Source organism: Halyomorpha halys, unplaced genomic scaffold, assembly GCF_000696795.3.
Source record: "Halyomorpha halys isolate HHAL.00 unplaced genomic scaffold, Hhal_1.1 Scaffold1162.1, whole genome shotgun sequence".
NCBI lineage: Eukaryota > Metazoa > Arthropoda > Insecta > Hemiptera > Pentatomidae > Halyomorpha > Halyomorpha halys.
Window position 1 is genome coordinate 38,169 of NW_027112958.1, and position 24,251 is coordinate 62,419.

Below are 24,251 nucleotides of genomic sequence, written 5' to 3' on the forward strand. Positions count from 1 at the left end.
ATATTAATTATTTTTCCACGTAATCACGTTTTCATTCTATGTAGGCTGTAAGTCGTGGTACAAGCTTTTTGAACCTCTCCTTATAGAACTGTCCCTCCATCTCCTTCATCCACTTTAAAACCTCTTGTTCCACTACTCCATGGGTTCAAAATTTTTTTCCTGGAGGAACCTGGAGGTGCCAATTCAGGGGAGTAACCAGGATGGTTCAACACGTCTCAACCAAACAAGTTCAAAAGTACTTTAGTGGTGTCAGCCCGGTGCAGGTGAACATTGCTGTGCAACAAACACACTCCCTTTATCAACATTCCCCTCCATTTGTTTTGAATTGAGCTTTTTTAGGGTTTTTCCTTCTGAGAAAAGAACTTTTTGACAGCCATTAGATAAGCATTATAAGATTCACACAAGTTTTATATTATATTTATATTTATATTATATTATATTATAAGTTTCAGTACTAGAATGTGTCTCCGGTGCTCCATTGTGTTCAGAAGACCCTCCACTACTCTTGCCTTGCCAAATTTAATAAGATTTACACAGCACTAGAGTTCAACAGTACCTTTACTTTCTAGACATGCCTCCTACTTTAAAAATATTTTTCCCTTTTTCAATATTAAAGGTTTCAGAAAGCAGTGGGAATTTTCTAACACTGTATTATAAAAATATTTTTGGAAGGTGTTGTTTGGTATACTACTAACCTATTCGGTTGTAAAATAAGTTCCTAGTGTTTTCCAATATTTCAATTTAATCCTCTCTGTGTTTATAAAATAATGTTCACTTGGTCAATAATGTTTACATATTCTAAAAAAGGATTATTTAAGGGACTTTTATGATTCAGTTTCAACTGAGATTCCTTATCTTTAAGTGGTATTTTGCTTGCTCAAAATAGAAGAGAAAAAAATTCATTTTTGTCATTTAATGATTTTTTATTTCCGAAAAGGAAAATCCGCAGCACAAACGGTTAACAAAATTTCCAATATATATTATGATGATACCTTAGGAGAAAGCACTGTCCATATGTGGTTTGCTCGGTTCAGTACCAGAAATTTTGACAAGAAAGACGCAAAGCGCTCAGGTCTTTCTTCAACTGTTGATGATGACCAAATTCAAGCATTGGTCACAGACAACCTTCACTCTATGATACGGGATATCACAGAAATGCTTAACATATCTCATATAAGTGTCCCCAATTATTTGTGTCTCATAATTGCAAAGGCATAGTTTTCCATCACGATTACGCCCGTCCTCACGTGTCTTTGTAGACCCGGCAGAAATTATTGTTGTTTGGCTGGGATGTGATCCTCCACCCACCCTATTCACCAGACCTCATCAGTCCCAACAGATTTTCACTTATTTCAGGCCCTTCAAAACTCTCTTAACGGAAAACACTTTAATTCACTTGAGGACTGCAGAATGCAAATAGAGGAGTTCATTGCACAAGAATCTGAGAAGACGTAATTAAAACATTACCTGAAAGATGGCAACATGTAATAGATCAAAATTGATCATATATAATTAATTAAAAATATTTACAAGAATCTGAAGTTTTTATTGAAATCATCGGCAAAAACAGCTACAAACTTATTTTACAACCCAATATATTTAATAGCACGATTGTTTTCTGGTATAAGTAATCTAGATGAGTTGTTTATTTGATTTTAAGCTTTTATGTACTCTTATACTCATTTATGTGGAGAGTAAGGGTGGGTTTTTATTATCGGTTACTAAGTATTTCAGCCAGAGTTTAGAAATTCAAGTTAAGCTTTCTTTATTGATTCTATTGCCTTTAGTCCGAGATGTAGGAAAAATATCTGATAAGTTCAGAGACCTTTTTTTTAGTTTTGTTTTGGCATAATTAAAGGACTTAGATGATAAAAATATTGAATTCTCTTCAATGTGCTCTATCATTATTATTTTTTTAATTTGGAAGAAAGTGGCTGAGAAATATTCTTTTCTTTCAAAACTTAAGTCATATAATTGACTTGGCATAGTCACTACTGAACTGATAGCGAACTGAAACCAAATTGCAGATAGTTTATCTTTTACATTTTCTGATGATAGTTCATAGCATAAAAATCGAATTATTTTTATTAATAAATAATCATAATAAAATTTAGTTGTTTATTTACAATAATCATTTACAAAAATAACTCATTTAAACATTTCAACAGAATCAGTATACCTCTGTTCAGAATAAAGTAGGCACTAACATTAAACATCAATATTTTCATGCACATCTTGACCTGTTGGTATCTGTAAAAGAATATTTGAAAAATTATATATATAATTGGAAATACTAACAATAAATAAATAAAAAAAACATTATGATAGATGAATTAAAATACTGTATAAATCACTAAATAATTCCTGTGCTAGTCTGTAAAGGTTAAAGGGGAGGGATACCTGAATCTTAAAATAATAGTATTTATTGTAGACAATGTCTGGGCCATGATATGGAGGGCAGAATGAGTACTCGGTTCAGGCGCCAAAATTTAGGAGGTACAACAGAAAATGAATAATTTTTGTTTAAGAAAAATATATGATTAAATAATTTTGTAAATATATATATTTGAACTAATATATGAGTTAATATTTTTTTTGGAGGCCAGTAGATCTGATAAATTTTATACATAGAAAAAAATTTTAAAGTTACTTGGTATATGTCAATGTTCTCAACTATCCCCCTTCTCGCTAAAAATAAATGTATTAAACTTCAAATAATGAAGGCTCCATAACGGGGATATGGGAGTATGTCAGGTGGGCAAGACTTGCAGTAACTTTTAACTTTGACTGGTCCATGGATATATATTATTACCCTTCAATTTCTACTTCTGTTTCTTTTTTTTTCTTCTCCTATTAGAAAGCATAGAATTTCAAATTTTAGCCACGTTCATTTTCATTTTTTTTAAAAAATATTATGTGATTTAACAGTCCAATACTAATACTGTTAATAAAAAAAATTAAAGGTTTAAAAATTAATTTAAGGGGTTTGGAATTCTATGCCTCAAATAAAAACTAAAATTAGGAATACGATAATTTTTACTTCATATACATTTTGTTTATTCACCTGATATAATTTACATTATTCATCTCCAATTCACTTAGATCTTCCTTGAATAGGTGAGCTATCATATTCCTAATATTTCTTCCATTGCATTGTTCCCATTCATTGTGAATTATATCAAAATTGAAAAGTTTCTTGTCGACATTTGACATAGAAGACCATAGCTTATCCACATTAGACAGCTTATTATTCCAAGCTTGTGAGTGATAATATTCTGAAGATAAACTATAATCATCTGTTTTCACAAACGTGTTCAATAGCCTGAAACATTTTTCTAAAATTAGTCATTGCTTGAGAATCTTTAAAATCATATTTATATAATAAATTAGAGTAATCATCAATATAAGATTTGGGATCTTGAAATCAGTGTGTATAAAAAAACTCTTGGTTTTTGTGTAATTGTGTGATGGCACACAGTAGCGTACAATCTAACAGGAACCCACTCAGTGAGCTAGGATCCTCTGGAAGATGTTCAAAGCATAACATTTCAAGCATAAACATTTCACAAGTCATAATATGTATATAAATTATTTGGAGTTACCTTAAAATCCTTTACCTTCCTTCCCTAATACCCACAAGTTTTAAGGACTAGTTCCCCTCACACTTGTCATTGACTGGTGCCCTCAGTTAGTTTAACCTCTTCTTTATCAATGTATGAAGACTAGTTATCTCCAGAGTTAAGACTGATGCCTTTTCAATGGCCTCACCTATCCTAGCTAATGTATCCTAATCTGCTGTATTCTAACCTACTCTACTCTAACCTTTATATATTGATTGAGATATATTATTAAACATCCTTGATGCAATACTATTGATTAATTAGTGTAAAAAAATATGTTTTTGAAATTTAACTGTTTTAATTTATGTAAAAATTCAATAGATATTTATAAAATGGTTTATACTATATTAATTCAATTTTTCTTTTGAAAGTTCAGAATCTTTTTCACTTTGGTATAAGCATGTCTCTTACCTAATGTCAGCTATTTGTTATTTTTTTGTCCACAATATCTCTCTGTTGTATAAAAATCTTTTTATTGATCACTGTGTAATATTTTATTTTATTCTCTCAGCAAATTAAAAATTCTCTATTAATAAAAAGGTTTTTAGTGATCACTATGTAATATTTGCTGGCCTCTGCCCGGATCATCATCTGGTGAAACTACAGGCGGAAGTAAGCAAGAAGACAATGAAGAGCGAGGTAACAGCGATGATCTCAATAGACTGCATGGAAGAATTTGATTCAATGTCCCATAGTTTGCTATGTAGAACACTACAAAATAACGAATTCCCAGAACAGCTATACACTATATTGAGATGATTCCTGGTGCACCGTTTATTAAGGGTTCGAGTTGGCAAAGTGGTATCCCACTCACCTGTGGAGTACCCCAGAGGTCTATGCTATCTCCATACTTTTCTACCAGACACCTAGCACTAGTTCACCACTGTAATAAACAGATCAAGCAGGTTAGGAGCAAGTCTTACAGGCTTAATCACCTGCTAACTTTTCTTAATTTTTCTCTCTGCCTCAAGTTACTGATCTACAAAAGTGTGCTGAGGCTGCTCTATGGAGCACCTATGCAACATAGCAACTTCAACGGCCAAGAGACTCCAACAGTTTCAGAAAGGTGTACTGAGACATACTTCACTTCAAAGAGCAAAGACGGACCACACATATACGACATTCGAACTACCAACTGTGACAGAATTTATATTGAGGAGACATGTCAAAATTTTTGACCGCCTTCAATACTGTATGAACCCATCGTTTAGGACACTGACATCAACAGGACAGCCACCAAGATGGCAGACACACAACCAGACTCAGACTCGACTAAGTACAAGTAACTAAATTATTTGAATCAACAAACCAGGTGAGCCCTGTCACCATCAGACTGACTCAAAATACAACTACCTCTTTCCAAAAGATCCAATTTCCTAAGCCCCCTTTTCAAATGCATTACCGATGTAGAAAAAAAAAAAAAGCTTCCCTCAACCCATTTCCGTTACACATCAACACCATGCACCCATGGGGCTTAGAAGAAAAAAAAAATGTAAATTTTTTTACTCTCTCAGAGAATTGAAAACTTAAATCCTGTTTAGATTTAACAGTTAGAAAAACTTGACAGAAAAATAGAAAAGGTAGACTGTGAGTTGAAAACTTAAAGCCTTAACAGTTAGAAAAGAAAAGGAAGCACAACATATTCATATTTATTACACTATATTGAAAAAAAATAATACAATCTGTACTACAGAACACATGTAAATTATAGTTACACAATTTTGAGCAACAAGTGGTACAATTAAATGAACAGTTGTGTGATTTGTAAAATGGAGGTTGGTCCACCATTAGGCAAACAGAGGGTACTCCTAGTAATTATAAAAAATATTTTTTAAAACAATTTTTTATGGTTGTTTTTTCTTACTGTTCTGAAGAGTAGATTAGTTAAAATAATAAGAAATAGAAAGTTTCCTCAGCCTGAATTTAAAGAAATTTCTGTATTCTTGCATTATAGGCTTACTTGTTTGTGTTTGCATATATCTTCAAATATAGATCGAGCAATAATAAAAACAGAACTGGATAAATGTATTTCTTTTGATAGTACATCCATTTCTGATTTTTCATATGTGGTTTATTAATCCCCAGACATTGTTTAGAAATGACTTGGTAGATCAAATTAGTGTCTTCAGTTAAGTGTTCTCCACAATTTGTTGAAATTCTGGAATTCCAAGTAGTTATATCATATACTTGAGTGTTGGTATCATTCCTAAAACACAGTTTAATGGTTTAATAGCTGACTTTAAGTAAAAAAAAATCATTGCTATAAATGTGGGACTTGGAAAATATTAAAAAATAATTGTAAATTTCATTTGCACGACCTTCAAAAAAATTTGTTTAAAATGTATTTATTGATATTTGCAACTGCATTAAAATTAATACAACAAATAAATTTGATGTTACTTACAATGTCATAACATAGACAAGCAGGGAATCTACCCATTGATAGAACTCCAACAACATTTCTAGAGGAGAAGATATGGAGGCCAACTTCTTTTCAGATGCCTAGGAAGATTATCAGGTAATGTAAAAGAAGCCAAGTGAGAAACAAGTGGGTTTGGTTTGTCAGGAAGTTTATCATGGAAGGATTTGTATATGGTTCTGGCCAAATCGCCAGCATTTGGAACATTGAGATGATGATGACACGGTGACCTGATGGATGACTTGATTTGAGACAAAGTAAGGAGCATTAAGGATTTTATGAAGGATTGAATACGAGAGGAATTTGATGGAGGTATCCATTGGTAGTACCCACTGTAATAACATTTTTACATTAGAAGCTCTCGAGGCCATCTTCTTTTCAGGTGCATCGAAGGATCGTCAGAAATGGTTGAGGAAGCAAGGCTAGAAACGAGTGGGTTTGGGGGTGGTTAGGGAGTTTGTAATGGAAGGAATGATATCTGGCTCGGGTTAGATTGGTTATATGTGGAACTTTAAGATCTTTATGTATGATTTTATTTGTGACAAAGTAAGGATTATTGAGGATTTTAGATTGTAAGGATTGGATACGAGAGGAATTCGAAGGTTTCCCAAAGCTCGACTCTGTATGTCTATATAGGCCTTATAGTTGTGTAGATCAGTCATTTGTAATGAGTTGGAAGTTTAGACCCTTTGTCTAGTAAGTGTTTTAATAGTCGGAATTGATGAGCAGTTTCCTGTTTTTTCAATCTTGTATGAGGATAGTCATTTGTACAAATGTAGTCCTAGATAATGGATCTGTTCGACAGAAATAAGTAGAGTGTTATTAAAATTCTGTGGGGCAGAAAGTCATGAGTTTATGACCTTCAGATAAATAAAAAAATCTTTCATATTTTATATTTATTCATTACTACTAACTATGAGAGATGGTTAATTATCATAAATGATAAATGTTAAATCCAACAGATTAATAAACAAATCCTAAACCATGAAAAGATAATGATTAAATACCTGTTTGATGTATTTGTTCCAATTAGCCAGGATATTGCTATTATTGTGTTTATAAAATTATCTGGGGAGACAGAATTTTTCTGTATTCCGTAGCAATACTTTAAAGCATCAATAAGTTCTAAATAAGGCCCAGTTGATATATTGATAATTTTTTTCCACTTTGACATGTTATACTTCTGACAGCTGAACTCTTAAAAATAACAAAAAATCAAATTTAAATTAATAGAATACTTAAATGAAAGAAAAATTTCCTTCTAACCATTTGACGATCTTGCTATAGCGATTGGTATTTTCCCCTTATATTTCCTCACAACTTCTTCAGCCACTGCTTTTGTAAAATCACTTAACTCCTCTCTGTTTCCTACTAGCCTAGAAAAGATAAATAAGTTATTGAATTTTAAAGGATAAATTAACATAGAATATTATTTTATGAAGTACTTAGACATAATTTGTTTTAAATGCTTAAGAAGAAAAGTGATCAAATAAAAAATATGATATTTTTGTGTTTTATAAATTTCTGATGTTTATGATACTCTAGAAAGTAAGCAGTTGTAATGTTTTTGGTAAATTTCGTAGATTCCAAATATATATTAAGATTTTTGAAGTTGATCAATATGGAGGCTTAGTGATAAGAAGGTAGTTGACTGTGGATAATATATATATGAAGGGAAGATGGTTGCGGTGCGGTCAGAGAATAACACTAATAAGTTGAAAAAAACTATTTAATAGTAACAACGTTTCGGCCAGAATTTCTAGCCTTCATCAGGGCTAAGAAAAAAGAGCAAGATAACAAACAACCAATTAATACAAAAAATAAATAAAAAGAGAAAATATTAACAGAATGATTAAAGTGAACAATAGTACAGAATGAAAATTAATAAAAATAAAGTGATGAAAGAAGTGGAAAATAAAATGTATATACAGGTAATTAAATATGTAAGTAAAATAACATAATTAAAGAAATAAAAATTTCAAGTTATTTAATGCAAAGGAACAAAGATATATGAATATTTTAATTTAATAATAATTTAAAAATTAAAGTTATGGAAAGAAAAAAAAAATGAGAGAAAGAAAATATATGAAACTAATGTAATATGTAAATCTAATCTAGAATAAAGAAACTATTAAAGTTAAGTTAAACAAAAGAAGTGAATAAAAAATATGACAATAATAATATGTGGTGAACATAACTAATAACGTGGGTAAAAAAAATAAGAAAAGAATAGAGAAGGAGAAGGGGGTAAAATAAAGATGAGAATAAGACAAAGAACTCACCTAATAGTAGGAGATCAGAAATTTAAGTGAGCTCAGCAGCGTGTGCGTTAAAACACTGAGTTAAAAAATATGTTACAAAGATGATGAAATTAGAGGAAGGTAAGAATATATTACAAGTTATTTGGATGGATAAAATTAAAAAATAGAAAGAGAAGAGAAAGAAATGCTTTATTCATTCATGCTACCCAAATACATCGGGTTGCTACATTACACAGCATATTAATCAATTCGTCATCGAACATATATAAATTACATATTTTTATGTTATATAATAAAATAGAAAGAAACAATTTTTTTTTCTTTTTTCCCCCCAGTTTTCTTTTACAATTAATACCAGTCTACACACTAAATACAACTTTTTCAATTTATTCCTTTTTTTTCTTTCCTTTCCATTTCACAATTTTTATCTCATTTTATCAACAAATTCCCCTATATAACAAATATTAAAGTATAAAAATGATAGAGTAATAAATAAATAAAACAACATACAAGATATGCGATGCATGCATGTCATCCCTCGTCTGGATAAACTCCCCTACTCATTAATTTCCATGCATGTGGTGGTGAATGATTCCCAGAGAGTCAAGTATTATATTCTCTGTTATCCTAGCCACGTCCTGGACATCGACCCCGAGTTCCTCCATGAAGCACTTACCAGAGGCCTCTCACGTTGAAGTCTCATTCTCCAAAGCCCTCACGGAACTTCTCCTTGAGGAAAGGGATGCTAATTATCGTAGATTTCCTTCTTTTCCCTATCTACTTTATTTGCCTGGTCAAGGTCATTATTTTCATATCTCACGGTGGGATCCAGAATGATTGCCTACTTTCCCTTCTTTGGAAAAACAACAATATCCGCATATCTTATGGCTACATCCGTATCTACACAGTAGACCTCGTCAAAGCAGGCAAAATCTCTTTCTTTTAGGAGCTTCATTAACTCGTTCTTCATTCTATGATGTCGCATGTTATGAGGAGGGAGTTGTGGGGGCATTTTCCCAGCACATGTGCTATTGTTTCCGGCTCTCTGCTGCATTTGCAAGGCCTTCTTTCATTGTTTGGGGGAGAGATTCGTCGATTCCAGTTCTCCTTTATTCATGACGATGCCCACACTCTTTTGAGGATTCAATGCCAAACTAATATCTTTGAACGTCCTCTGTACGCTATCAATGACTCTTTCTGCAGCAACCCTATCGCATGCTGAAACCGCCTGGTTATCCGCGAATCCTGTGATAACCACACAACCTTGGTCACTATTGAGCTTATTTCCATATTTACTTACAAAGTTTTGCTCACACAGATTGCGGTATAGATGGTCTATGGCCAGCTTGAATAGCGAAGACAAGGAGCCACCTTGAGGTACTGCACGCTTTACTCTGACTTGGCTTATTAAGTGGGCACCTACATTTATTTTGATGTTGTTTGTAGTGAGGATTTCAAATAATTGTTCAAATAGATTTAAGTAAGTATGCTATGAAGTTAGCAACCCATTACAGTTGGGCAGCACAACCTTCTTTTTTTTTTTAAATAAAGTTTTTTTTCTCTCTCTCTTTTCACAAACTCACCTTATCTTTTATTCCAATATATTCCCAATTGTCCTCTGAAGTATCTGAAAAGAAGATGTCCACAAACCTTCCTGAGTTATAATAGTCATTGAAGTGCATTCAATGGATAGTTAATTTACAAGATATTATGTTTTTATATCAGACTCATTTACTTTATTATTTTTTTTTTATACATAAATTTCAAAGAAAAGAAATTCTAATTTGATTTTTTTTCCCTCATGATTATTAATATTTTATGTATTTATATTTAATAAAAGAATAAAAGTATACAATAGATGTTTTAATTCCATCAAGGAAGGTTTTATCAGGGAAAAAAAAGTGTCGAAAAAGTTAATGAAAGTAATTTACAAAAATACTTTCCTATCAATCCTCACTTATTCAAGTAAATCATGGACCCTCACCAAGCACAATAGTCAACTTCAAGCTATGGAAGGGCGGTATCTGAGAAGAATGAAGGGAAAAACAAGAAGCGACTGATTACAAAATAAAATATAACCCTGCTATCGAATCTGGGACTTAGGTCAGCTAAAGATATTATCAAAGAAAGAATATATGAAAATGAAGATATCATCAAAGAAAGCTGAGATAGTTCAGCCATGTTGTTAGAATGGCAGAAAAAACGTTGGCAAGAATCATATATGAAATAAAGGTGAACCCAAGAAGAACACCAAGGAAAACATAGGAATGGACAATCCAGAAGGCCTTTGACAAGAGAGGGTTGGAATGGTGGGAAGAAGACAAATGGTTGAAGAGAGAGACTCCTGAATCAAGATCTGTTGGAGGAATCCTCAGAGTGCTATGGGATACGAGAAGAGGAGATCAAATAAATAATTGTTATTTATATAAAAGCTGTGGAAGTGGGTAGCTCAGTGGTAAGGCACTGCCCTACTAACTCCAAGGACCTTAGTTGGAATCCAGCTGTGGCAGATAATTATTTTCTGTTTTACTGTAGCTATGAGTGAGCCTTGTGGGTTCTGGAGTGCTCCGGAGTCCACCCAGCCTCATTTAGTGGCTTGGTAATTAAATACTTCATATTTTGTATTTTCACTCTTAGGTAAATATCTGGCAATTGAGCATGACTTAATTTCTTTAAAAACAATGATTTTTCAGTCTTGATATTGAAAAATTGACAATATGTTGGATAAAATATATAGAAAATATGGGTAAATATTTTGAATAAAAATGTTCTAAGTTCATAAAGTTGTTTTACTAAATAAACTTTCCTGTGAAAACTAACATTTCATATGAAACGAGTCGATAGAATCTTTGGTTGTTATTGCTACTGGATGAAGCTAAGCACATGAAACTTTCATTCATAAGGAAAAATAAATTTTGGTAATTTATTACATAGCTCTTTCATTCATTCATGCCTTCAATTAATACTGTAATAAAATATTATTACTTTGCAGCAATCGCTTGAAGCTCTTCTTCCCTGGATTTTGAATTGTTTTCAGAAAAAATTCTTTCATGAAACTTTTCTTCAATATCTTGTTGAAACTTCTTTGCTCGAATTGTCGAAACATAAATGAAAGCCTAAAAACATAAATCAATTCAAAACATTCTTGATATTATTTGTATTGATTTTTCTGTTTCATAATGCCTAAAAAAGAAAAAAATTTACAAACCTTCATTTTTTTCATTTTACCAGCCAATTCTAACAAACTCCTCGTTGATTGAATATTTTCATGGTATAAACTTTTAAGATTTTCATACTTATTTGGTGCTCCTGCAATATGAAACATGATTTGGATCTCATCAATGAGCATTTTTCGATCGAATTCTGAGATACCACAAAATGGCTGAGTATAGTCACCATGGACCATTCTAATCTTAGTATTGAGGCAATCATGCGTTTTTTTTATCTTTTCATTAAGCTAAAAAAAGGAATATAATATAAAAATCACAAATTTATATAAACAGTTTTCAAATTTTATATATATATATATAAATGATTTACTGTATTACTGCAAAGTATGAAGAAGATGGTCAGGGGTGCGGTAAAAAGAAAACAAAACATAGTTAACAACTATTAATTATTTTTTGTAGAGCTTTATCAGGACTAAAAAAGAAACAAAAAAAAATTAAAAATATTTTGACCTAGTAGGAAATTAGATACAAAAAGGTAAATTAGGGCAGGGTTAAAATTATGTAAATATAAGTGAAAAGAAAATTATATACAAATGAACAAAAAAAAGAAATAAAAATATTATTAATGTAAAATAGACAATGATAAGAATATAAAAAAGAATATGCAAACTATTAGTTTAAAAATGAACAGAAGACGTAATAATCCTGACCTTTATTTACTGAAACAGGTGGGTGGTCCTGATTTGTTCTTTACTGTTTTATTATTAATTTTATTTTTATTTATTCTTTCTTGACCTTTACTTAATTTCAAATTACTTCTTTATTTCCCATCTTTTAATGAATGTAAATTTTGTTTTCTCATATCTGCTTTTCTATTTTCAGGTGATATTACTCCTCCAGTTCGTTATTAACCAAATAGTTTGCATTTTTTTTTTTTATATTCTTATCATTGTTTATATTATATTAATACAATTTCTATTTCTTCTTTTCGTTCATTTGTTTATAATTTTCTTTCACTTATATTTACACTTTTTTAACCCTACTACTACTAATTTATCTTTTTTTTGTATCTTATTATCCTACTATGTCAAAATATTTTAAGCTCTACAAAGTGGGACTAAACTTTGGAAAATAAATAGTTGTTAACTATCTTTTGTTTTCTTTTGACTGGACCCTGACCAACTTCTTCATAATAAAAAATTTTAATTTAAATGAATTAGCACTTATGATCAAATAATTAGGAATATTCTATTAAAATATGTATACATTGAAATAAATTCTGGTTAGGATTATTGCTGCCAGCTTGCTTACTGACTTGAAGTATTAGGGCTGAAGTAGGTATGCAAGAAAGATTTGTGAATTATTACGAGAGGCTTATTTTAATTTTGTGAAGTTTACTCTGGGAAAATTTGAAAAGTAAAATATTAAAAATCATAACAATATCACATTTTTGAAACACAGTACAGAATATAGAACAGATTCTGAACATGCACTATGTAGGTACTACAAACAAAATTAATAATAAGTATGGGATTTTTATTAATATATTCTAGTTCCCTATTAATTGCGATAGAAGGTATAATGCATACTTCTAGTAATACAGTAATTTATGGATGCTACCTCAGAAAATAAAAGCTCATTGCTTCTTTCTTCATGTAATTTGTTCTCTGGTTTCACTAACAGGTAAATTGTTCCTATTTTCGGGCATGACCTGAAAAGATAGAGAATGCCAAATTAATTTCTGGTTCAATGAAAATTAATTCTTAAAACATAAATAATTTTGAAATATGAAGAAGATGGTCAGGGGAACAGTCAAAAGAAAACAAAAAAATAGTTAACAACTATTTATTTGCCTATGTTTTGCCCCCCCCCCCACATTGTAGAGCTTCATCAGGGCTGTTTCAGTTGAGATCAATTTGAAAACCAATGTTTGTTATTGTAGCATTGTATTTTGAACAATGTTTTCGAATTGATCTCAACTGCAACAGCCCTGATTAAGCTGAACAAAGTGGGATGAAACATCGGCAAATAATGGTTGTTAATTATTTTTTATTTTCATTTGACAGCATCCCTGACCATCTTCTTCATAATTTGAAATATTACATTCAATTATTTATAAGTAAATTAAATAATTTTGAATATGTGAATAATTCTTTCATATCATTGATATTTAATGACTTATTGATTCAGAATTATGACATAATCAAACATCTGGTCTGTGTGTTAAAAAAATGTTTCACTAAAAACTGGTATGTGATACATCAAAATTGATACCTGGCCACACAAGTTACATGACTTCAGTCGTATCATGATACCTAATTCCGATTCAATCTTTAAACATGTCTGATCACAAGTTCTTTTAATCACTCAAAACATTTTAAAAACTATCATATCAATTTATTTTAGAAATTTTTAAGTCTTTGGTATTATAGTGACATGAAGCTTTTGATTCTAGTTTGTAGCATTTTGCTTGTTTACTGTTCCTCCATGCTATACTAAATTTATTTCTAATGATTGCATTTACACCTTATAAAATTTGTTACAACTATTTATTTTTGTATAAAATAACATTGTTAATTATTAGAGTAGTGTTAAGACTATGTTACTTCACTCCCTGTTAGATATTCGCAATGATGACCCCATCACCTTTTGCTTTCTAATTATAATTCAAATCCAACAATTTCCATCATATTTTACAATCTTTGCTGTTATTTATAACACATTAGTTTTGAATTCCTAAATATTTGTGATCTAGGAGGTTTCTGGGAGTCTACTTCTTCCTCTTCGAATTCTCTAATATAATTGTTTTTTAAAATACCCATTTTCAGATTTGCATACAAACAATTAATTTAATTTTTAATAGAAAAAAAGTTAAATTATAAATAATAAAATACTTATTTATAATTTATTTAGGTAAAGATACAAGGCAACTTCTATGAAATAGAAGAGACCATGGAAAGAGGTTGCCCACAGGGCTCTGTCCTTGGTCCTTGACCAGTTGTTGGGGATGCCTGAAGAGGAGCGGTTCCCTGCCACAGCTTATGTAGATGACCTTGCAGTAGTAGTAGTGTCGAACAGCAGAGCCAGATTAAAAGATGAAGCAGGCCGGTGCGCCAACCTGATAGGAGCCTGGTGTGAGAAAAAGAAGTTGAAGATGGCTGCTTCCAAGACTCAAGCCACACACCAAGGGGTACGACAGACAGTGCCCACCCTATTACTCTCAGGATACAAGGAGAAGTGATACGACCCAATGAGGTTGTGACATACCTTGGCGTAAGGCTTGGGAGAAAGTTCAATCTGAAACCTAATTTAGACTACATGAGAAGTAGGGTAGCCCTTGCTCTTAATGGACTCAATGGTATCGGGGGCGCATTTTGGGACCTCAGATACCCAACAACATTGACCATCTATAAAGGAGTAGTTGTGGGTATCTTGAGATATGCATCCCCAGCATGGAGTAGATATCTCTCGAAAAGGCAGAAGAGAAGGTTGGCTAACTACAGAGGATAGCTCTGCTGCGAGTCACTCGAGCATACCGAACAGTGTCTCATGAGGAGGTACATGGGTTAGCTGGAGGAGTGCCTATCGATCTTCTCCTGCAGGAAGACTATTATAGACACAAGATAAAGAGGGAAAGTCTGGCGGATTTACCGTGTATTGGTGAAAACCCTAACCGATGGACGAGGATGCTTCGAGAAGAAATCTTGCAAAAATGGAACCGGCGGTGGGTGGATTTCTCAAAAGGGGCTACCCTAAGGAAGTACTTTCCTACCTTTGGTTCACGCCTAGAATCGACGTGGGTCCTCCCCGACTACTGGGTCTCACAATTCCTCACGGGACATGGGCGTTTCCGAGTTAAGCTCGCCGCACATGGCATAAACATCGACCATCTATCCCCAATTTGTCAGGTTCATGAGACCGCCGAGCACGTTTTACTTGCCTGTACCACCTATGAAGCACTGAGAGCCAAGATGATGAGGGAAACAGGACTCTATGTTCTGACGGAGAGCGATCTTCCTGAGCTGATGAAGAAAGAAAACTACCCGCACTATAAGACCTTCGTGTGCGGATGGAAGGAAGCTGTGAGCTCCAGTCACTTCTCCCAGGGTAGACTTCAGTAGATTCTGCGTAATGAGTTATACCCACTGCTGCGAACACCCGTATTGTCTAATAGGTAGGGTAGGGTGATAAATAAATAAATAATAAAAAATAAACACGTAGTCTCTCCCCCACTTCAGGTATTGAATGATTGAATTTCACAATTTTCTCCGTAATCCATCAGTATTACACCCGCACAGTCACTCTGAACGTCAATCTTTATTTTACTGTCATTCCAACTGACAGTTTACGGGACCCTTATGGTCAGCTATTGGCAATTCATAATTATAATGAATTTTTAGAAATCATAATTACGTCTTTATGGTTTTTGGTTGGCTGGGGGTACCCAGAAGGGTAATGCATGGCACAAATTGCATCATAAAAAGTTTTTTTGGCTATGGGGAACATTTTTGCGTAGTTTTGAATTTTAAGAGATATTCATTTTTATACAAATTTTCACATATTTTAATTCATTTTTTATATTTCTTTTACCTTGTTATATTATTTTAATTATAACATATCTTATTGTTGTAATGTTCTTAGTTGTTTTTGTATCTTTTTTTAGCCCTGATAAAGCCTTGCAAAGTGGGGAGAAACGTAGGCTCACAACAAATAGTTTAATCACTATTCGAGTCATTTAGACCACACCCCTAGTGGTTGGGGTTGTAACTATTGTATGAAAAAATAACTTTAGAAGACAAAACCCTTGTAGGGTGGTGTAAAGTTTTAATTTTTTAATGATTGTAAAATAAAGATTAAGACATTACCTTAGTAACCTTTCGACCAAACGTCCTCCAAGTCCACAACTATCGGTTATAAAGACGTTCTTGTTTTCATAAAATTGTTGTATATCTGAAAAAAAATTCTCGAATCGTTCTGGAACATTGCCATTCGCATCTTTACACAACGACACGTTATCTCTTCTTTCGAAATAATCCATTGTTAAACTTTTTACAGGGCACACTCCGACCACCGATCTCCTCAAACTGATTGGCAATTTAGATATTGAATTATTCAGAATCGATGTCACGAACCCGGACATAATAAATATGAATATTTATAAATGTGTTCATGATATCAATTATATAAGTGGGGAGGCCATTCCGTGCGTATATGATGATTATTAGTTTTTATAATAACACATCACCGAATTTAAAAAAATAATAATGATTCATTATAAACTTGAGAAAATGTCAAGCAGTAGAGTCAATTTCGAGAAACATTAGGTAAAATTCCATCTTTTAATCTTTTTAACCGATTTAATTGTGTTTTCTTGTAACTTATTTATATGTTTATTAAATTTATGTATTAGTATTTTTAACTCGTTTATTTTTTTTAATTTACCTACTGCTGTGGTTATTTTATTTCCATTTATTGATAGTTTCTTTTAATTTTCATTGTATTTGTTTTGTGGATCACTGGTGGTATGAGAAAGTGGAATGGAGAGAATAGAGAATGTTATATATATTGACCGTATAACCTATAAGAAGATGGACATAGTTGCAATCAAAAAAGGACAAATAGTCTTTAACTATTTTATTTCCGACGTTTCACCCCACTTTGCAGGGCTTCAACAGGGCTAAAAAGATACAAAAAACAACTAAGAACCTTACAACATTGTCAATATATTGTTGTATTGTTCTTAGTTGTTTTTTGTATTTTTTTTAGCCCTAATGGAGCCCTGCAAAGTGGGGTGAAACGTCAGACATAAAATAGTTAAAAACTATTTATTCTTTTTTGACTGCAACCCTGACCATCTTCTTATATTTATATTGTATTTATTTTATAGTTTGAAAAAAAAGATCTTTTTATCATTGTCTATACATGGGTGTGTATGTATATATATATCTTTTTTTTTTTAGTTTGATAGATTTTATTTATTGATAGATATTACAATCTGCCATACAGTTGTGGGCAATAGGTAATATTGATGAATGATCTCATACATACTAAAATAAAAAAAAAAATAAAAACTCTCTTAAAATATATACAAACAAAATAATAGACAAGATGAGCATAATCAAACTATCTGTATGAAAATAAATAAATAAAATAACATGATGATAAAATAATATATACAATATATATATATATATATCTAATAATGAATTGATAAGTATGCTATGTACTAGCAACCCAACAAAGTTGGGCAGCATTGCTAGATAAAGAATTTCTCCTTGGGCTTTTAATTCTGATTTAATTATTGTTGAGAGGTTGTGGTGGCTGAGCGTGGTAGGGTAGTACCTCAACATTCTCGAATCAGATTCCGTACCGGTTCCAATCCGGCATACAATGGTCCAAAAGATAAAAAATGCCCATTATTATTTTTTTTAATTTAGTTGAACTTTCTTATTTTCTCCAACTCAGGGGGGAAGATGAAGGCTTATTTGGTGGGTCAATAACTAAAATATGCAATAGAATAACGGATTAAATAAAAGTTCTGATGAAAGCATACAAAAAAAATAATAATAATATGAAACTCTATATCAATTTAGTTTTAGTTGAAAACTAGAATATTAATTTCAATTCTTTTTGAATCTACGTTGATATGGAGTGGAGGAATACGCGGGATTTAAAGGTGGGAAGAGTACGGGAGCGACGAACGAATGTAAAGGTGTATCATAATGTTCGATGGGCTGTTATATATAAATCTGAAGACCGAGAACGGTTATTCGAGAATGAATGGAGTATTTGAATTATAGGAGTTCTAAGATGTATGACAGACGTCGGGATAGGATGACTTGGTAGAAGAAGTATGAAAGGAAATGGAGGATTCCCTAGGGAAAGATCATGTTCTTATCTTACTTTTAGTCCAAGAACCCAAGAGGAGAAAAAAGTCAGTTTATTTCAACCCAATTTTTGATTACTTTAATGAAAACTATGTATAATTATTAGTCTAAATTGATATATCTGCTAAAAATCAATTAAAAATCAGTAGTTAGTGACTTTATTTCGAGAAATGTATACTTTAAAAACCATTCAACGTAAAGATGTCTATTAGCACTCAAATTAAAGCCAGTTAAATATACTATAAGCGTTAAATATTCCATATAACGTTTCTCTTTATAGGGGTAGTAGTTTTTATGATATTTGACAAAATAAATTGAGAGAATTATAATTTCTAGTAGTGTGAACAACATTTTTGGATTTATGAAAAACTATATCTCTGGGACTACTACACCACAAATACTCATTAGGGCTATATTTTAGAGAACTAACTCTACTTTAAATCATGTGCTATGCAGTTATTTAATGTTGTTGGTAGTTTTAAGGTTATGGAGCTCCAAATGAAAATTGAGAGAAAATTCTAAGTTTTTATGATATAAAATAAACCTAGTATAGGACTCCAATGGGAGTCTTGGCCGAGGAGAAAATTAAAAAAAAATAAAATAAACTTCAGATAGCACGTCCACCTTATATACTTCAGTATTTACTTTTTATTAACATTTACTGAATTCCTTTAAGAGTTTAGGTAAAAACTGAACCATTTTCTGAAAGAAAATGATGCTCAATTTATTTTTTTACGTGAAAGAACTCAAGAAATGAATTTTTATATCTTCAGAACAGCTACCATTTTTTATTCCTCGTTACCATACCATGATCGGCAGAGTCATCATTTTTTAATTTTAACTATAAATAGTTTTTATTAAAGTAATATAGAACTGATATTCGTGATATAGAACTATAATTCAACATTTTGTCAAATATCATAATAAATAATATATGGTATATTAAACTAGGTTTAATCAGAGTGCTAATAGACATCTTTACGTCGAATGTTTCCTGAGACATTGACCCCCCTCAAAAAAAAAATCACTAAGTACTAATTTTTTATGAAATGTTGCTTTTTAAAATACTATAATCGAGAACTATTGAACGTGAATAGTTTTATTACGGCTCATATTTTGGCAAATTTACTCTACTTGAAATGATGTTCTCTTAGATTTTTTAGTATTATTGGTAGTTCTAAAGATATTGTGCTCCGAATGAAATTTTTTTTTTTAACGTTTTGAAACAACTACCATTTTTTATTCCCCCTAACTATACTTGGCTGACCCATCAAATTTGACTAGTAATTATAAATAGTTTTCATTTAACTAAACAAATATTAGGGTGAAATAATTGACTTTTCTCCACGGGATCTTGTACTAATTATTTAGTTCATTCCTCATAAGCTCTTGCAATCAAAACCGATCTTCTTGATCGTAAGTGACGCTACTAACTGCTATGCAAACACATTATAATTTATATGTTAATGTTATGTTAAATTATTATCAATTTGCATATGACGCATATGCTCAAGCCACGGTTTGAAATGCAGTTGTGGTTCGTTTACCTTTAACAAAATGACAAGGCTATATTTTAATCTATATGAATAATTGATTTATTTTGGTGTTACTTGTACAGTCATGTTTATATTGTAATATAAGAGACATTGTTTGGTTCCTTGCGAACTTTGAATAAACAATTGGGAAATTAATTTTGTCATTTGTGCAAATCAAGAGTAGAAAGGACATGGAATAAATGCTTTCTTAACGATCCATTTATTATTGTTTTATATAATCAAATAGGCAATGCTTCGCTATTGCTATATTAGAGGATTTTATCTACACAATTGATAGTTTATTATGCATTATTGTATTTCGTTAAAATGAAATATTTACGTATACTTCATTAAAATGATTTAGAAACATAGATTAAACCAATATATGTGGGAGAACCAATACAGCACTGGCCAGTACTGTAGAATTCAAGAGAGCAGCACAGAACTTAATATAAATTGTGAAAAGACTAAATATATGAAAACCTCTAGACAGACCGGGGAGAGAAGAGATATTGTGGAGGTGGGGGAAAACAAGTTTCACAGCTGCAGTACTTTCAAGTACCTGGGAGGATTTGTGACGGAGAACAATAATTTAGAAGTAGAAATTAAGGGCAGAATGGTAGCAGGAACCAGATGTTTCTATGCCCTGCAAAAAGCTCTCCGATACAAAAGTCTTTCCAGGAAAGCAAAGCTTTTGTTGTACAAAACAATAATTGACCAGTAGCAATGTATGGCAGTAAGACGTGGACTTTAACTAGGGTTTGTCGGTTTTTAAAAACCGTTTTTTTGGAGAAAATTATGAAATTCGAAAACCGGTTTTTTAGTATAAAATATCGGTTTTCTATAAAATATCGAATTATTATATCAGGCTTTAAAAACGATTAAGCCTAGTTCGGTTGCAAGTGAGAGGGTATTTTCTATTTCGGGGAATTTGGTGAATAAACTAAGGACACGGCTAAATAGCAAATCGATAGACGTCCTCTGTTTTCTGAAATCATATTTCATTAAACAAAAAAATAAATAGAATATTCAAATTTGTATTAAAATTGCCCGGAATAGAAAATACTCGGTTCTTTGCTTAATTGTCTTTAAAACTAAAATTGATTTTAATAATTATGTATGCATAAACTTAATTTACTCTTATCTTTCGGGTTTGATTATAATTTACATTATATAATACACAGTTATATATTTTCTAATTGTTTTTAATAAGTATCCATCTGTATCTAATAACATTGTTTTTAAAAAAAATAATATGGTTATCATAAAAATATTAAAATATATTGTTTTTATTTATTCGAACCCCTTGCTGCTCGTTTTATACTATTATAAAAATATTTACATCCTTATATGTGAAAATTATGCATAAACATCGAATAATTGTTTTTAAAGAAATTTAATACTGGTCAACTATTATTTCTTTGTTCTACTAAATTGCATAAAAAAAATTTACTATCAATAAAATTGAACAGTAAATAATTTCAGTCAAAAACTGCTTTTAATCACTCTAAATTTTCTGTTAAAATATTTTGTTCGAATTACAGAATAATCGAGCCAAAAGTTTTTTTTATAAAAATTCGAAACCGGTTAAAACCGGTTTTCTAGAAAAATTACTATTCGAAAACCGGTTTTCTAAAATGTCGGTTTTTGTATAAACCCTAACTCTAACCAAGGAAAGTAAAAGAGCTCTACTGGTTTAAGAGAGAAGAATCCTGAGAAAGATCTCAGGAGCAGTTAAAGAGGAGCACAGTTGGAGAATCAGAAGCAATGATGAACTAAAATAATTGTATGGAGAGCCTGATTTCCTCCAAGGCGTCTGAAAAAAAGATGCCCACGAGATCTTCTAGTCTAGAAATGTTCTTGGACTTATACCAATGGGTAGATTTTCCACAAGACTTTATGATACCATTGTAATAGAACTCACAAAATATGTACTTCTATATTTATTTAATACAGTTGTAAATTTTAATGAATCTCTCTAGAAAAAGAGAAAGAAATGCGTTATTCGTTCATGCTGCCCAAATACACCGGGTTGCTACATTACAAAGCATACTGATCAATCCGTGATCGGACATATATAAATTACATACTTTTATATGATATAATAAAAATATCATATAGAAAAGTTTTTAGTGATCACTTTTCAGTTTTGTATCTGGATTCCAAGTCAGTCACTTGTCCAGATGTAGCCCTAGGTAAACGGAACTGTTCGACAGAAAGTGGATTATTATTAAAGCATACCGTAGTGCAGGAAGTCATAGGTTTAAGAAGGAATATAAAGGTGACTAGATTTCATTACCATTGAATTGATTAGATTGGTCTACCATGAAGGACCAATCCAAAGCTGCAGAAGGCACGAACTAGTAATGACCAGACTATGTATTGGACACACTGGACTAACCCAAGAATACTTACTAATATTTTCCAAGAGGAAAGCTCAGTCAGTATGTATAAGCAAACATCACCATCGCTGTGGATTGCCTCATATCATATTTTTAAAAAAAGTGATTAGATGAAATTTATTGGAATTTGACTCCATTGTTTAAAGGTTGTGGTATGTGAGAGTTTGGAATACAATTGATGCTCATTATGCACACATGTGCCATCGGCATAAGTGCTGACGTCAGTGTTGACATTAATATTAAAAAATAAATCCAATACAAAATAAAACAACAAACAAAATTTTTATTCCACGATTTAAAAATAGTATTCTCATAAATATTCAATTTCATAGTCACATAATAATTGCAAATACAAACTCTAGATAAAATAATTTAATTTAAAAATTTATTAAATACATAATGATAAAAATTTATATTTTCTTTAAAAAAAAAAAAAAAATCAACAACAAAACAAATTCTCAATATATTTACATTGTGTTCAGAGAATAATTCTTTGACACAGTGGAACTTTGTGAAATCTGTTTTTGCATCTATTTACAATATTCTATTATACAATAAGTTTCTATACAAATCACACTATTTTCATCTTGCATATTAACAATATTTACAATAAAAGATCACAGTGAGAGCATGCACTACCGAGTCCTCCCTTCGTGAAGAGCCGCAGGTGGTGGAGTGATGAACAGCTGAGAGTACCTGCTGTGCCTCCAGATGACTTTCTGGTGCTGCCTCTGCTTCTGCCTGTAGCTGATGATGGTCGCCTTTCTTCTGCATTTGAAGATGCCGCTCCTCCAGGCGTACCGCAAGTTGGCGAAGAACACCAGGATGAGACCAGCGGCTAAGCATCCGACGATGAACATGTTCTGGAGCAAAGGTCCGATTTCGGTGAGCAAGTATATTACGAGGTTCACCGAAAGTGGTAGATCGAGGAGTTCCTGAGAAAAGAAATGAGTTCCTTAATACATATAAACAAAAATATCTGAATATTTTTTTTTAACCTGTTTGTACAAAGAACTTACAACTTGCATCCAGAATATAGGGATGACCAAATTGTTGAACCTCTTTACTCTTGGTATCATTTTTGTCTTCTTTACGACCAAATTGGTCTGAAGTCTTATATCTACGGATACAGGCACCCCAACTTCCTGAAATATTAAAAAAAAAAGAGTTAAAAATTATTTAAAATTTAATTAATTCTTGAAATATTGCCTTGACAGCAGTGAAAAAAGGTAAGTAAAACAGCAGAAATTAATTTCCTACAAACAGATCATTTTTAATTCATTGCCACTATTTATAAAAATAAATATGAGGACCGTATTACTGAAACGTCGTAAGGAACTCCTTAATAAAGATTTCCTTAAATTATATTCGCATCTTTATCTTCACTTGACAAGATTTTATAAACGCTCTCTTTGTTTATAGATCCTGGAAACTATTTTTTCTTTAATTGTATATCATTGATTGACCGAGTGTAGTAAATAAAAGGAACATGATCTGGCTGCAGTCAAAATACCTCAAATACTAATTAAATTAATTATTGTGAGCCAATGTTTCGCTCCCCTTTGCAAGACCTCTTAAGGGCATAAAAGATACAAACAACTAAAATAATGCAACAAAGTGAGACAATAGATAATACAAGCAAAAATACTCTAAGGTACGGCTAAAAATAATTTAAAATATGTAAAAATGAACAAGGTAAATTAAAAAATTAAATTAAATTTAATGACTTTTTATTTTATTCACTTTGTTCACCTTGGACTCTAAAACAACCTGTAACAATGCTACATCTGTCACTTTATGCACAAAAATAAGACCGCATCTGTCAAGTATAAAGAACAGTTGTCGCGTCTTCTAGAAAATATTCCGGATTATTTTTTAATACATACTGATGGTTCCAAATCCGAAAGCTCGACCGCCTCATCTTTCGTCACTCACGATTCAACCCACAAGTTTAAAT

At 31.7% G+C, this 24,251-nt stretch overlaps 2 protein-coding genes across 2 annotated transcripts in view; both read right to left on the reverse strand.

Moving 5' to 3' along the window:
• Positions 1-2,104: 2,104 nt before the first annotated feature.
• LOC106688605 (fatty acyl-CoA reductase 1) lies at positions 2,105-16,553 on the reverse strand. Its single transcript, XM_014433145.3, has 9 exons — positions 16,336-16,553; positions 13,091-13,181; positions 11,509-11,757; positions 11,286-11,416; positions 7,306-7,415; positions 7,047-7,236; positions 5,581-5,826; positions 3,065-3,322; positions 2,105-2,250 (listed from the first exon to the last, which is right to left on the reverse strand). The coding sequence occupies exons 1-9, from the start codon at positions 16,506-16,508 to the stop codon at positions 2,136-2,138; spliced, it is 1,563 nt and encodes a 520-aa protein (XP_014288631.2). The 5' UTR covers positions 16,509-16,553; the 3' UTR covers positions 2,105-2,135.
• A 6,169-nt stretch (positions 16,554-22,722) lies between these two features.
• LOC106688604 (scavenger receptor class B member 1) overlaps positions 22,723-24,251 on the reverse strand; it is a 96,260-nt gene continuing 94,731 nt past the window's right edge. Inside the window, exons 11-12 of the mRNA XM_067050621.1 lie at positions 23,314-23,439; positions 22,723-23,229 (exon numbers count right to left, since the gene is read on the reverse strand). Of these exons, the coding sequence (XP_066906722.1) occupies positions 22,930-23,229; positions 23,314-23,439 (426 nt within the window). The 3' untranslated portion in view covers positions 22,723-22,929. The remainder of the gene's footprint in view (positions 23,230-23,313; positions 23,440-24,251) is intronic.

What these genes read in the sequence shown, in the direction of transcription:
- LOC106688605 (XM_014433145.3), bottom strand. Translation starts at nt 16,508, where the DNA reads ATGGATTATTTCGAAAGAAGAGATAACGTGTCGTTGTGTAAAGATGCG. An exon ending in ATGAGCTTTTATTTTCTGAG is followed by an intron (nt 11,758 to 13,090) that starts GTAGCATCCATA and finishes TCCTTTTTTTAG; the next exon opens with CTTAATGAAAAGATAAAAAA. An exon ending in AATAATGTAAATTATATCAG is followed by an intron (nt 2,251 to 3,064) that starts GTGAATAAACAA and finishes ATTCTTTTACAG; the next exon opens with ATACCAACAGGTCAAGATGT.